This window comes from Pararge aegeria, chromosome 19 (assembly GCF_905163445.1).
Source record: "Pararge aegeria chromosome 19, ilParAegt1.1, whole genome shotgun sequence".
NCBI lineage: Eukaryota > Metazoa > Arthropoda > Insecta > Lepidoptera > Nymphalidae > Pararge > Pararge aegeria.
The window spans coordinates 6,701,874-6,716,726 of NC_053198.1; the positions used below are offsets into that span (position 1 = coordinate 6,701,874).

The following is a 14,853-nucleotide window of genomic DNA, read 5'->3' on the forward strand; positions in this document are numbered from 1 at the left end:
TTATAAAAATCTATGATTTATGTCTATTATTACTAGCGGTCGTCAAAATTATTACGCAGTGGTCGAAATTCGACCATAATTAATTTATATAATAAGTTGAACATTGTTAACGTTCTTTTATACAAGACTATACATTTATTATGACAGATTTTTCCAAGGCACTGACATAGTTAATTTCCCTTTTTTTTAAACAAATTATAATACAAAAAAAATATTGAAAAAGAGTATTTACTGCGTGTATGTGCCAAAGACGTGTTAGTGTATGTAATGTTTTTTTTTAATTGATTTTATGTATTTATTGTGCATAATTTAAAAAAAATATTAGTATTCTGCCCTAGAGAAGGCTTTATATAAATTACAAGTGTGGGAAATTTCATACTCCTCCATTCGCGCAATTTTCGTTAAAAATCGGTACAAAGTTTTTGCTTCAAAGTTTTTGCTTCATGTATTATAGTTTGTTGTTTGCTTGTGACTCATTAACGCCGCCTGTCAATCTAGTGGGGATTCTAGCTGCTATCAACGCTGAGTTTTCTTGTGCAGAGTGGCCAATTCACCCTCCTTCGTTATTGGCGAAGTCACCTTTGTCAAATTGCTAGCGACAAATGCGAAGCTTGCAAAGACGTTAAGTTCTTTTTATTTCAAGTATTTTCACATACACTTTCGCAAATATATAAATGTTTATTTTTAAATACATACCGAAATAGCTGAACCAGCGGGATTCGAACCTGCGTCTGTTTGGCTGGTCTGAGTGCTTTGCCAATTCAGCCAGTCCTTCCAATGCTGAAATCTGAATAAAAATATTTTCAACGGTCGGTCTAAGCGACGTCCGAGTTGTATCCCACTGGTTTTGCAATTTTGATGCGTATTTTAATAATTCTGTGATCTAGAATCCTTGTTTTAAAGGTTTCTAGGTGAATCTAATCGCTGGTAATATTTGCAGCACATTGGGTGGTCCACCAGTGGCAGCTGTACGAGCGGTCACTGTGCTCCATCCTCGAGCTGCAGGCGCGAAAACGCACGTACGGCGTGTGCTGTTCGCCGCGGTACGTGCTCGCGCCTGAGTACGCGCCGCACTTGCTCCAGCTGCCGCTCGCCACGAGACTCTCGCCGCCGCCTGCGCACTTGTAGCGGTGCACCACTGCGCCAAGTGAGGTACGAATGCCTTTTAATACTACTGTTAAGAGATAGGGTACAAGGGTTTTTATGTAACCCTTAAACCGTAAATATGTCTAATAATCTGGCAGATCCATTATCCCATTCTCAATAGGGTATCCCTGAGCTTTCACTCCTCTGACATTTGTTATAAATTTGCTGGTTTCAATGTTTAAAAGATACTATCCAATTATGCAATCATCTAAGTACCGAAAGACTACGTATCTTACGTAGTCTTTCGGTAAGGCGCAGGACTGGCGAGCCTATTTGCTTTCTTGTTTTGTTTTCATTCGTGGACTCAAAGTTGGCAAAGTGGTAGTAGTTTAAATGATATTTTGCAATCTTCTAAGTACTGTCTTACCCGTAGACTACGTATAACTGACTGGCGAGCCTGTTTGCTTGCTTCTTTCTTCTCATTCAAACTCTTGGCAAAGTGGTACTCTTTAAATGATATACTCGTAACTAAGAGCTTCTTACTGAATTAGAACAAAACAGGTGCACTGAACCTTAACTGGGTTAACTAACTTGTCGTGTGTATTTTAGTTTTAGCTCATCGCGATCATCATCATTTTGTCTAAATTATTCCTAATACACCTGTGTATAACAAAGGAATCCGGGATGAACTAAACGCGGTAGATATCTTAACTGCGTCATCAATTCCGAAGCTGCCGCACGATAGGCAATAAAATCTTTCGGTGATAACAATAAAGCGAGACGTGTAGCGGATAAAGGCCACTCTCCTTCAAGTTATTACCAATAAAATACTGCAAACAATCCCGCACATTTTCAGAGACATAATGACAGGCGTAACTGCAGTCTTAGGCGAAACTCATAACGTATTTCTTGGTGGTGACAGATACACGTGGACATACCTTTTTATTTGACTGCATTAGATTTTTTACCCACTTGTGAGATTCGTCTGTAATCGTCTTTCCTTAATCTCGCGAGTCTTTATTATCATATAATACAAGAACAATAACTAAGTAGGTAAGGTCAGAGATTGCTACTTAACGATAAGGCAGCCTTTGGTATGTCACTATTTTAAGTTACTTTTTTGCTTATTTCTTAATGGTGACATAGAAAAGTAGACGTGTCACTGACACTATTTAATTGCAAAGAATCATATTTGCCCTCTGCACGGCTAGCATGGACAGGAGACAATAATATCCCCGGGGAAAGGATATAAATGTATGAGTATCTTCTCGCACAGCTTTAACAACTCTCAGAGCACTGGCGCATAAGCTGAAATAATATCCAAATTATATATAATAAGTGTATTAATAAACGGGGGTAAACTTCTCCTATTCCATGTTCCCGTCCTTAAGCAGGTGGACACGTTAATTATATCCCCTATCAGCACGGCTAGCACGGGCGGGAGATATCAATTATATCCCCCGATTATATCCTCGGACAAGAGATATAATTAACGTGCCCACCTGGTAAATCACTGGTACATGGAATAGCAGAAGTATACCTTCGTTTATTAATACACATATATTATATGGATATTATTTCCACTTGTGCGCCAGTGCTCTGAGATTTGATAAAGCTGTGGGAGAAGATACATTTATATCCTTTCCCCGGAGATATAATTGTCTCCTGTCCATGCTAGCCGGGTCCAGGGGATATAATCGGGGGATACAATTTTTATCTGCTGCCGGTGCTAGAAATTTCGCGTTTATACCCTAATCCTTAAATTGAAACCGAAGCAGTTATACAAAAATAAAGTTCTGCAAACAATCACATACATTTTCAAATGTATATGACATGCATTATGGTGGTTTTAGGTCGGACACATAACGTATTTGGTGCATACGTTTCCTTAGTGGTGACACAGACACGTGGATATAGATGCATCTTTGACTAGAATAATTTTAATTCACCGGCACATATTCTTAATCTTCTCGTTATTTCTCTTATCCTTGGTAAATCAGCCTTAGAATCAGATCAATTATATATTGCTGCTTAATGTTCGGGTTTGAAATGGGCCACGAAAGTGTCAAGAAGATGTCAGGAAAGACGGAACGTGAGGTATACAAGCTATACCTACGAGTATTACTTTTTTTCCTTGCTTTCCAAAATTGGTTTTATAAGAGTTTTGTCATTTTCGTGTAGAGCATATCCAAGCAGGAACTTTGTGCTGAAATTTTTATAATCTATGTATTAAATAACAAAGTTAAAAGTCTTTTTGTTTGTTTGTGTAATGCGCTAATCTTGAAAACTTCCCAGGGTATGAATATCTTTTCGAGCTGATTATGACGTATACCATGTCCGACTTGTAGTTTTATAAATAAACGCCGTTAACAAAATAACAAAAACTTACCCTTTTATTATTGTTAGCATTGATAGAGATTATTAATCGAAGATTAAGGACAGATTATTCAATCGGCAAATAATCCGTGTTTAGAGAGATTCGTCGTCCATTGACAAAATTTTCCCGGAGACATTTTCAATTTTACTTAGTGGCGCTAAATACTATAGCTGGTAGGTACGTTGATGCCTATTAGAGTATAGTGATAATTAATATTCTGTCTAACGACATGCGATGCGATAATCAGGATAGCACGTGCATAATGATTAACATAATGTGTTCGTTGAGGCGCGCAGTGAAGAGTCGAGGCATCGCTCCGACCTCATTAGCCAAGGGCCTTGGCAAGTTCACACTATTGTATTGTTTAATAGCTTAATAATCAGATCAATTGCCCCCAGTATGTTCGAAATGGGGTCCCGAGTTAAACCCTGACCGCCCGATGTACAAACGCATAAAAATATTGTTTAGTGTTTCTGTATGTCACTTCCAATGTTTGTGTTTGTAATGGGGTCAGGATAAAATTTGGTATTTCTTGCCAAATCCTTTAATATCCCCAGTTTGAAATAAGAGTCCGCCCAAGCAGTTATACAAAAATAACGTTCCGCAAACAATCTTTTAGGCCAAATTCATAACCTATTTCTTAGTGGTGGTATACAAAATTGTCAAAGATGCAACTTTGGCACAGAATTTTTTTATACACCAGACCATGTTCTTTATCTTTTATCTTCTCTTTATTTCTCTTGTCTGTCGTAAATCTGCCTTAGAATCAGTTCAACTGTATGTTTCTGCTTAATGTTTGGGTTTTAAATAGGGTCAAGAAAAAATTGTCAGGAAGGATGAACGTGAGGCCAGTGGCGTGCGCTTCATACATACACAAAGCACTGCATACCCTAACATATTTTTGCCAATTTATGCCATCTTACTTCTTTACGCTTACCCAGGTCCAAATTCCTGTGCACGCCACTGCGTGAGGTATACAAGCTAAAGCTATTAATTTTTTCCTTTGCTGAAAATTGGTTTTGTAAGACCTTCAGTTTTGCCATTTTCGTGAACATTTTTACTGTTTTCTCACTGCTTTCCTGATTTAGTGCATATTATATATGTAGTAAGGAAATTAGCCATGGGCCTCATAAGAAGGCTCAGAGTCACTCAGCGGGCGTAGGAGAGAGCTTTGCTCAGAGTATCTCTACGCGATCAAATCAGAAATGTGGACATTCGTAGAAAAACCAGAGTTAGTTAGAACCGACATAGCTCAACGAGTCGCGAAGCTGAACTTGCAATGGACTGGGCACACAGTTCGGAGAAAGGATGGACGTTAGGGTCCCAGGGGGCTGAAATGGCAGCCCCGAACTGGTAAGCGCAGCGTTGGTCGACCCCCAACGAGGTGGACAGACGACATTAAGCGCGTCGCAGGTAGCCGCTGGATCCAAGCAGCACAGAACCGTGGAATTTGAAAGTCCCTACAAAAGACCTATGTCCAGCAGTGGACGTCTATCGGTTGATATGATGATGATGATGAAGGAAATTAGTGTGTACATCCCCGTCCTTGAACAAAACTAACTATGTGAGATCAGCCTTAAATCCCGCCAATTCTGATTGGAGCATAGTTGAAGGTTTAAGCTGTTATATCTTTTCATATAAGAGAAGAAGCCTTTGCCTAGCTGTGAGACAGAATAGTCTGAGGACGCTGATGATGGCACTAGATGATACCCAGTGGCGTGCAGAGGGTTTTTGACCAGGGTAAGGAAGAAAGATGCCATAAAATGGAAAAATCCTTCGCATTTATGAGTTTTTCAAAAATAGGCAGCGCTTTAGTGCATGTATGAAGTGCACGCCACTGATGATACGAGTACCATTACACATAAGATAATTTGACACGACATTTTTTAATAATCTGTATAATTTTATGTGAATTCATTAATTAATGAACTGGTGTATTTCAACAAATAAATAAAAGACTAAAAGAAATGAAGACAATTAAAAATAGATACCTCATTGTCATAAGTAATTACGATGAGAAGGTATAGATTTCATAAATGAATACTATGACCCATACATTACGACTTGGTTGTGTCGTTAAGCTATCGATAGTTATGTCGATAGTATTGCCACATATTAATACTATTGATAGTGTTGCTATTATTGATTATTGATACTGGCAATACTATCCATATTATTGAACGTAGAACTATCGATAGCAACTATAGTACTGCCACTATCAATAACCTGGATGGGACGTCTGTCTACCTTTGTCAGGATTTTCAGGAGGTTTGTTAGGTCTTCTTCACTTATTTTATCCTAACCTTATAGTTCCCATCTTACCAGCACGTGCATGCTATACTCAGCTACGAAGTGAAAGCTGGTTTCCACCTCACCACATTTCGAACAGAATGGATCTTCTACAATACCTATAAGGGGATAAAATTGATACGTAGCTATGATTACTATGAAACTATCGATATCTCAAATACTTGCCAGGTCAACTAACGGTATTGTTACTATCGATAGTTTTGCAACACTAATTAAGACGTCTAGACGAATACAAAAGCAGCCGGGGCATAATCTTGATGACTATCATAATAATTGTTCAGTCATGTTAACACTATAGTCGACCTCATATCCGAGGCCTTCACAACTTCACACTGATACATATTATGCACGCTAAGCGAATTCGTGTCTCAGTACAAAGTTGAATAATAGGATTTAACAACCGGCCAAGAGTGAGTCGGACGTGACTAAAAAATTGTACATTATAGCCAGTTTTACATAAAATTAACTTTGAAACTAGGATGCCACCAACACATAGCATCGGAGCAATAAAACCACTAGAGAAATATATAGCTATCTCGCCTTTTCACGCTCGTAAACCAACGTGGAAAAGGGATGGAGGCTTTATGGTCTCAGCTACAAAAAGTTTTATTGCTCGCTACTCGTAAATTATACGCAGACTTAGCGCTGTGGAAAATTTCAAAGCGCTTTCTTTTATGGGAGGATTTTTTCCTGTTGTTCTTTATTTTAATCTAGTTTATTTGAACACCCAGGTTTCTATTAGAATATTTTGAAATGGTGCGGCCACCCGTTATCATTACTTAAACCGATTTATGTCGACTGCTAGACATGTGTTCCAAAATCTAAGGTCCTGGGGGCGTTATTGTCCAGTAGCCCCAAACGACTCTATTTATGTAGTCTATCCGGTGGGATACTTTATAATACACGGCGAACATAGACACGGTGGTGTCTATGTTCGCCGTGTAACAGTGGCCGCGATTCCAGTACCTTGGGATGCCATCGTCCATCGGTTCTCCGATCGCCTATAGTCGTTTATTACAACCAAACCTATTTTCTTTGGCTCACTAGAACTGTGATAAAGTAAGGCTTTATAACAAGACCGGTGGATGCCATTAACGTCCTGATTTGTAAATTTTTTGATATCCCTTGAGGTAAGGTTTTATGTGATTTTTTTATTTGATAAATAAATAAAAAAAAGACAAAATATATCGGCCGCAAAGCAGAGGCCTGTCTACAGAACATAAACTACAGGATAGCTAAAGTAGATAAAAAAAATACCAATCTTTGCGAAAATAACATTGAAATATATCTTGAAAAATGTAGGATGCAGTCTTCCTTTTTCTGTTTCCCTCGTTTGGGGATAGTATTATTAAAATGGAAGCATAAATATTAAAAGAAATAAGATTTAGAATTTTTCCAAGCAGTACAATTATCACGTTGTTTTATGACGTTAACCGCAAATAAGCTTTTAAGTTAGATTTAATGCCACCAAACCAATGTAATTAGATTTTATTGCTTGCAAGTATAGCTATAAATTACCGGGAAACGTCTAAACTTAAATTGCAAATGCAGTTCCACTTAAAACGTTAAAGTTAACACACAAAGAGAAAATAAGTAAATATAATATGTAAACGTGCAATTCTTATAGTATCGTTAATCCAGTGACCTACCACAAGTAAAGACCCATTTAAAAATGGAACTCGGGTACGAGACGAGACGATCGTAAAATGAACCTCTCAGTGATGTACCTTTACCGGTAAATATATTGCACAATATCGATATGACAGGTTATTAGGATCATTATCATCCTCAGATTATTAATGTCTCACTACTGTAATGTATTAACAAAGGCATATTCCGTAGGAGGTAGGGCTATAGAGCTTAACCAGGTTAATTAAGCTTCGATGTCAGGTTGTCATATGCTAGCTAATACCGGCGGCCTATCGTGATCATTGATGCACGGGGTTGCACAAAGCTATTTTTTTTTAAACGAAACCTTATCTACTCGCATTACTTTAAAAATACTTAGGTCGGCCAAAGTTTTTGCATTAAACTTGGGAACACTGCAAACTAGCTAGGGACTAAGAACCATGACCGATTAAAGGAAATTTATAGGTATGAACCTCAATCTTTCTTATGTATAACCTCAAAACTACCTTTATACGAATATACGATTTGGGTATATTCAGCGGTCGTTCCAAAGTCAAAGTCAAAAGTCAAAAATATCTTTATTCAAGTAGGCCCACAGGTGGCACTTTTGATGCGTACATAAGAACCACACGGTAGTGAGATGATGGCGATAACCACATTCGTAAACTTAAAGCTAAAGCTACGAGGGTTCCAAACGCGTCCTGGTCTAAGAAGAAGCCCACAACAAACTTAGCCGGGTGTTTTTTTTTTTTTTTTTGTTATCACCATCTCACAATGTCATTTTAAATTATTAGAAGAATTCCTTGAAGGCTGTCCAGATGCAGATGTTCTTGGCCGGCGCTGATGACTCAACATCAAGTGACCTACTTGCTTCTTTGCCCACAATTTATATTAAACAAAATATATTTATCCGTAGGAATCCAAATATTTCTATTGATTCGAAGAATGTCAATGTATATACGCTACTTGTCTTATTAACATAATTGGATTATGTAACCGTGTTTTAACGTAATGGGTATTAAGAGTTATCGATTTTGTAGTCGCGCAACACTATTTATTTGATGCGTCTACGGGTCGTAAAACTTTTCGCGCGTAAACGTCACTGTTGACATTAGCTAGCAGCTGCGGCGCTGCCTTAAAATCCTTTGTGTTCTACCGTCTAATATTTGTTTTATCGCTTTTTACGCTTTATTTAGCAAATTTAAAAGATGGAGTATCGAATTCTAATCACTTATGGGGTGGGGTTATTACGCTAGACCGTGTCAAGAACGGGCCGAGCCTCGTACGAGATACAGACGTGACACGAATCCAAAACTTCACAAACATCTATATATATAAAAGGCAAAGGTGACTGACTGACTGATCCATCAACGCACAGCTCTAACCACTTGACGGATCAGTGCATATTGCACACATACAGTTATTACAACGATTTATATGAATGAATAAGAAAGGATTTTTGAAAAGTCCAACCCTAAGTGGGTTAAATGGGGGATGAAAGTTTGTATAAAATTCTTCATTAATGAATTTATTTTGCAAGTTACATCCGTGAAACTTTGATTTTAGGTATTCGATTAAAAATAAAGAAAAGGTGTTTCACGAATTTTAAAAATTCCAACTAAAAGGCTTCAATTAGAGGATGAAAATGTACATGAAGGTGTCTGATTTCTTAAGTAATTTACGTTCATATTTTTCTATAACCAGCAAGATATTTTTTTAAACCTTTGAAGTTAAATTTTACCACATAAAAAATTTAACTTCTTCTTTAATCCACATCAGAAGATAATTTTATATGAAGCGCCAAGTACGGAAAGTGTCGGGTACGGTCGTGCCTCGTGCGAAGCACGGACGCCACACGCCATACATAACCTGCTTCATGTAAAATATTCGTGATGTTTAGGATCTGCCTCTCGGCCGTATCTCGTACGGGGCATGGCTCGTCCCGGCCACGGTCAAGCTTATTCTATCGTCCTTAAAATACCAAAAAGCCTAAGACCGTGGGCATTGGAACCCTATATATAAGACAACAGTGAACAATCGGTTGATATGATAAAGACGATGAAGTCAGTTGGAATTAACTCTAAAAACACATACTCAAAGACTATTTAAAGACTAGAAAACTACGTGCACTCCAACAATAGGACTTAAATAAAAAGAAATCTGCGTCCATAAGCTACCTACTATCGTCACGAATGTTTTTACATATTATCAATGGCTTGTAAGTGGGCATTTGGTATAAATACCGATGCGGTGTGGGACAGAATTTGCTGTCACATTCGCAAGGAGTCTCGGAACGACTCTTAAATACTTAGAATTTCTGAGATACACCTGGTTTATTTCGTTTCGAGTATTCTTTGGGTTGGTGGGGCAGGTTTTTAGAAAGAATTAATCAACATCAACAGACTGTGAAGTTTTGAAGCTGTGATAGCGCAGCTCGACTTCATTTTCGGGGGGCCGAGTTCGAATCCCAGCACGCACCTCTAACTGCGTTTTAAGTAATTTAAAATATCACATGCTTCGACGGTGTAGGAAGACATCGTGAGGATACCTGCATGCCTGAGAGTTCGACATAAAGTTCTCAAAATTATGTGGAGTCCAGTAATACGCACTGGGCCAGTGTGGTGGACTACGGACTTTTCCCCTTCTTTTTGTGGGAGGAGACCCGTGCCCTGTAGCGGGCGGGTAAAGGGTTCGTGATGATATTGATGAGCAGACTGTTGGATATTTATGATGATGGACATCATCAATATCCCAAAATCACCACGCGCTAGGCGGACGGTTTGGTGATCGTATATGGTTGTAGTAGCACAGAGCTTTCCGTTCTCCAATATGTTCCTTTAGTCGACTCGTACGACTGCCACGGGAAGAGGATGGGTGGTGAAGACTGTACTCTGATCTCACGGCACAAACAATCAATATTTACTTGTTTGTTTGTTATCTATTTTTGACTCAACTACTGCACGAAATTTGACACTTAGACATCTTTCTTTAAGATGGTTGTAAGATACCTTTTATCCCGTTCCGGAAAACACTTTAGTGGGTTTTAGAAAAATCCCCTTCCTTACCTATAATATAGCTACACCGATATCTTGCGTACTGGGGAGTCGTACATACATTTTAGCTTTATACGACTCCGTCCGCGTTTAATAATAAATAAATCGCGCAGAAACCGCTATTTTCCCGGGAAATTATGCATAATGCTATTTTTTATTGTTTGTTTGTTTGTCCTTTCATTACGCATTAATAAAGTAATCTTGATTTTTGGCATACATTTTTAAAGGTCGGGGTGTAAGAGAGGCTACTTTTACTCCTAGAAAAACATTTATAATTCCAAAGGTCGTTGTACAGAGGCATTCTTACACCAAATATCATATCCTTGACGACCGAACAATACCATAACGACTTATTCACCGCGTGTAACACCGCGGGATGCAGCTAGTGTTTCACAGCTCCAGCCTAACTAACAACTAGTGAAGTACCTGTCAGAATGGGCTTTTAGTAGGGTACCGTAATCAAATAAATTCTTTAATTGCCCCAGCTGGGAATCAATTGCGGGACCTCCCAAATATTAGACTACAGGGCTCCCTACTACGCCAGAGACAGAAGTGAAGTTACCAGGTTACAGCTCATAATAATTCAGCTGATATAATGTATTTGTGGTTGTTGTGAACGCGACAGTCCAGCCCGTTACAACCTTGAATTCTTGGACACACAACTGAGGGTTTCTTTTCTAACCACAGGACCCGAAACAGGTGATAATTGCCGTTCGCCGCTTGTAATCAAAGTGGTCGTAACCGGTTCAAATTTCGCACATCTCTTACGTTCTTTATTGTGTGATAACAAAAAGTTTTCGTCGGCAGTCCACGTTGCGGCGGATTGGATTTCTGTATAAATAAGAGCAAGATAAGCGTTAAGGGGTTGGTGTTTTTAGGGATCCTTAGGCTTTAAAGTCACCATTTAAAAAAAAAAAAATGTATACATTTTTTCATGAAAATTTTAAGCCGACTTTGATGATACTCTTCTCATTTAAAAAAGCTTACAGTATAGCTAGCTTCGTTTTTAAGCCAATCCGTCATCTCTCTTCTAATTACTAAATAGAGTATGGAAACGAGGGGAAATGTATTGCCCCTCAAATGGGTCTTTAGTCTGGTACTATGGGCGAAAAGGAATCGCGAAGCTTCCTGAACGCTCATCCTTAAAACACTTCACACCATAATATTGCTTTGCGTTGTCATCTCTTGAACGTAATACGTTATTACTCAAGGATGCATGATAATTAAAACTAACAAAACCACCTTACAAAATTTATGCAAAGCACTAAAAGCCTATCTTTAAACGAAACGTTTATTGCTTTATCTCTTAGAACTAGTATTAAAATCTAGACAGACGCGGTCCCGTCTGCCGTCGTAAAACGTACCTAAATATCCCATAAAATATTGTCAGCCTGTTTAAATTTATCTATGGAATGGCAGGCAGTTTCAAATGAAATAAATGTTATAGGACTTCCAATGGAAAGGTAGTTGATTGCGATGGAAGATTTGTTTTTTTACTCCACTACAAATTAGCCTTCGACTACATCATCATTACTTTACCGGGCCACTACAGAGCACGGGTCTCCTCCCACAATGAGAAGGGGAAAAGGCCGTAGTCCACCACACTGGCCCAGTGCGGATTGGTGGACTCCACACACCTATGAGAACATTATATGGTACTCTCAGACATGCAGGTTTCCTCACGATGTCTTCCTTCCCCATTGAAGCAAGTGATATTTTTATTACTTAAAACGCACATAACTTAGAAAATTTAGAGGTGCGTGCTGGGATTCGAACTCGCTCCCCCGAAATTGGAGTCGAGCTCGTACCCAATGCGCTCGACTACAAACTCACCTAATGGTAATTGATGATGCAGTATAAGAGTCATATTAAACCCCAGTGGCGTGCACTTTTGTACAAAAGCACTGCCTACCCTTAAATTGATATATAACTCTTATAGGAAGAGGATTTTTGCCATTTAATGCAATCTTCCTGCTGTATGCATACCCTGGTAAATAACTCTGTGCACTGCCATACCCTTATGGGTTCTACACTCGTACTGGAACGTTCGTACTGGAACGCTTACTAACTTGGCAGCACTTCTTTTTGGGTAGGGTGAGTAACTAGCTATGATTGAAGCCACCTGGCTAGACTTGACTTTAAATTAGTTTGTAGTGGTGCAAGGCAATGTAACAGAAAAGGGATAGCATCGTCATCTGATCTGATTAATACCAGACCTATTTATTTATTTATTTTTATTTATACTCTTTATTTATACACCACAAATAGGAAAAAAAAAACAATGGACACAACAAAAATAAACTTAAAAAGTAGGATACAAAGGGCGGCCTTATCGCTTAGTAGCGATCTCTTCCAGGCAACCTTAGGATAAGGAAAACCAAGGGAAACCGATTGACAGACCTACTGCGATCACCGAACCTTCAACCCTTCGTTGGCCTTTAGTCCAGCAGTGGACAGACGACATTGATGGACAGACCTGGAAGTCCTTTGTCCAGCAGGATGTCTATTGGTTGTCATAATGATGATAATGATGACAGATTTCCGAAAATCTAAAATGTACACAAAATATTTTATTTTGTATTTTCCGCACAAGTACTGTACAAATATGCTAATCTAAGGTTGCACGGGAACACTCGATAACGCAACGTCAGTTACTTTGAAGACTCTTTATTGACCCTTGAGCCAGTTTACTAATGCGCTACATAGTTTTGCGCGAACGTAAACATTTTTTTTTTTTTAATAACACAGACCAACGGCTTCAGGCCTGTGTCAGGTATGATTTTCAACCTAAAATACGGAATTCCGTATTTTAGGTTGAAAATCATACCTACCATAAATAGGTAGGTATAGTTCGGTGTTTATTATCGTCGAGTGTAAACAAACAACTATTAAGAAGTAATGTTTACATTACTTCTTAATAGTTTGTTTGCAGTTTGACCAGTAATTATTTTATACTACAACAAAAAGTTTTCCAAATGGTGCCAGCAGCGATCCGGGTTGTTTAGTGCATTTGGAGTTGTTCGTTATGGTTATAAAGTTCAATTTGCCTCGCACATTTGTAATCTAGGTAACTTCGACGAAATGGACAGCATTTGTTTATTTTTACACTACTGTTAGATTAGTGGTCTGATTAAAAGTACGCGTTGAATACGCTCTTATTAGCTTTAAGGTATGTTAACGAATCCTGGAAGTCGAATTGAACCAACTTCTAATCTGCACTGTTAAGTTCATTTGTAGTTGCTTATGTTTACTAAAAATGTAGAGCCAAGAGCATGCACAGATCAATGTGTGATCTTAAGGAGATAGCTCAGAGTCTTAGCTATTTCTTTTAAGACTTACCTTCAGTCGCAAATGGGATAATGAGAGTGGTGAACATGTTATAGTTCAAAATTAGAACTTCTCTGGTACGATGATAATAATTACTGCTATGTTTACTGCAACGGTTGTCTGCATACCTCAAAATCATCAAATATGAAAATGTCCGAAGTAGTGGTAATTTAACGTATTTTAATTATCCAATAAAATTTATGCGACCACGCGCTTCTTTGAAGTGTCATAAATATTTAGCTGAGGAATAAATTTTTGGTGTCAACAAAGCTAAAACTTTAAATCACAAATACAGTGAGATATTATTACCTCCATTAGTCTAGAAGCGTTAATCTCAACGTTTGAATAAAACTGAATTGAAAAGCCAACACAAAGAAGATAGCTCAATTATTGAAATGAGTTAGACTTGTTTTAGCGTCTCAACCAAATTCTTCGGTAAAATATCGTAAGTGAAAAACAATATTTGTTGGGAGTTTGCAGTAGGTAAGTAATGAGAATTTTAACAACTCGCCGTTAAAATACTGTGAAATTAATGAGAAATATTATGTGAATTTTACTTTGGCGCTTAGATCGAAACAACATATGTAGTTATTTATTTTCTTGGAACCTTCGCTTTAAATCTATGTTGGATGCAACGATTGTCTGATTTTGGTCAGTCTCCTTTAGAACCCACGCGAATTTAATCAAAAGACTAGCTCGTCTCCGCGGCTTCACCCGCGTTAACTAAAAATTGCAACGTAATGTTATATTTAACACAGACTAGACCTTACTCTTACCTATACCTTACTACTTATAGACTTTTTTCAATGCCTAATAACATTTTCTACTTAAATTGAGATAATTTAAAATTCGTTATTGTAGCTTATTTTTAAGAGATACGTAAATGCTTTAATTCAGACTGCCATTAAACTGCCTTTATTAATTCTGAACAGCTTTTTTATGGTGAAATAATTATTAAAATCGCATCAGTAGTTTCGAAGATTATGCCCTACATATAAACAAACATTTTTTATATTTTTAATCCACTACAGGTTGTTAGAGTAACTGATGATGCACTCTTTGACGGTAACG

General features: G+C 38.0%; 1 protein-coding gene across 1 annotated transcript in view; it reads left to right on the forward strand.

Annotated features, from left to right (window-relative positions):
* LOC120632299 (protein doublesex) overlaps positions 1-14,853 on the forward strand; it is a 265,049-nt gene that overhangs the window by 178,309 nt on the left and 71,887 nt on the right. The window contains exon 3 of the mRNA XM_039902136.1: positions 941-1,152. Within this exon, the coding sequence (XP_039758070.1) occupies positions 941-1,128 (188 nt within the window). The 3' untranslated portion in view covers positions 1,129-1,152. The remainder of the gene's footprint in view (positions 1-940; positions 1,153-14,853) is intronic.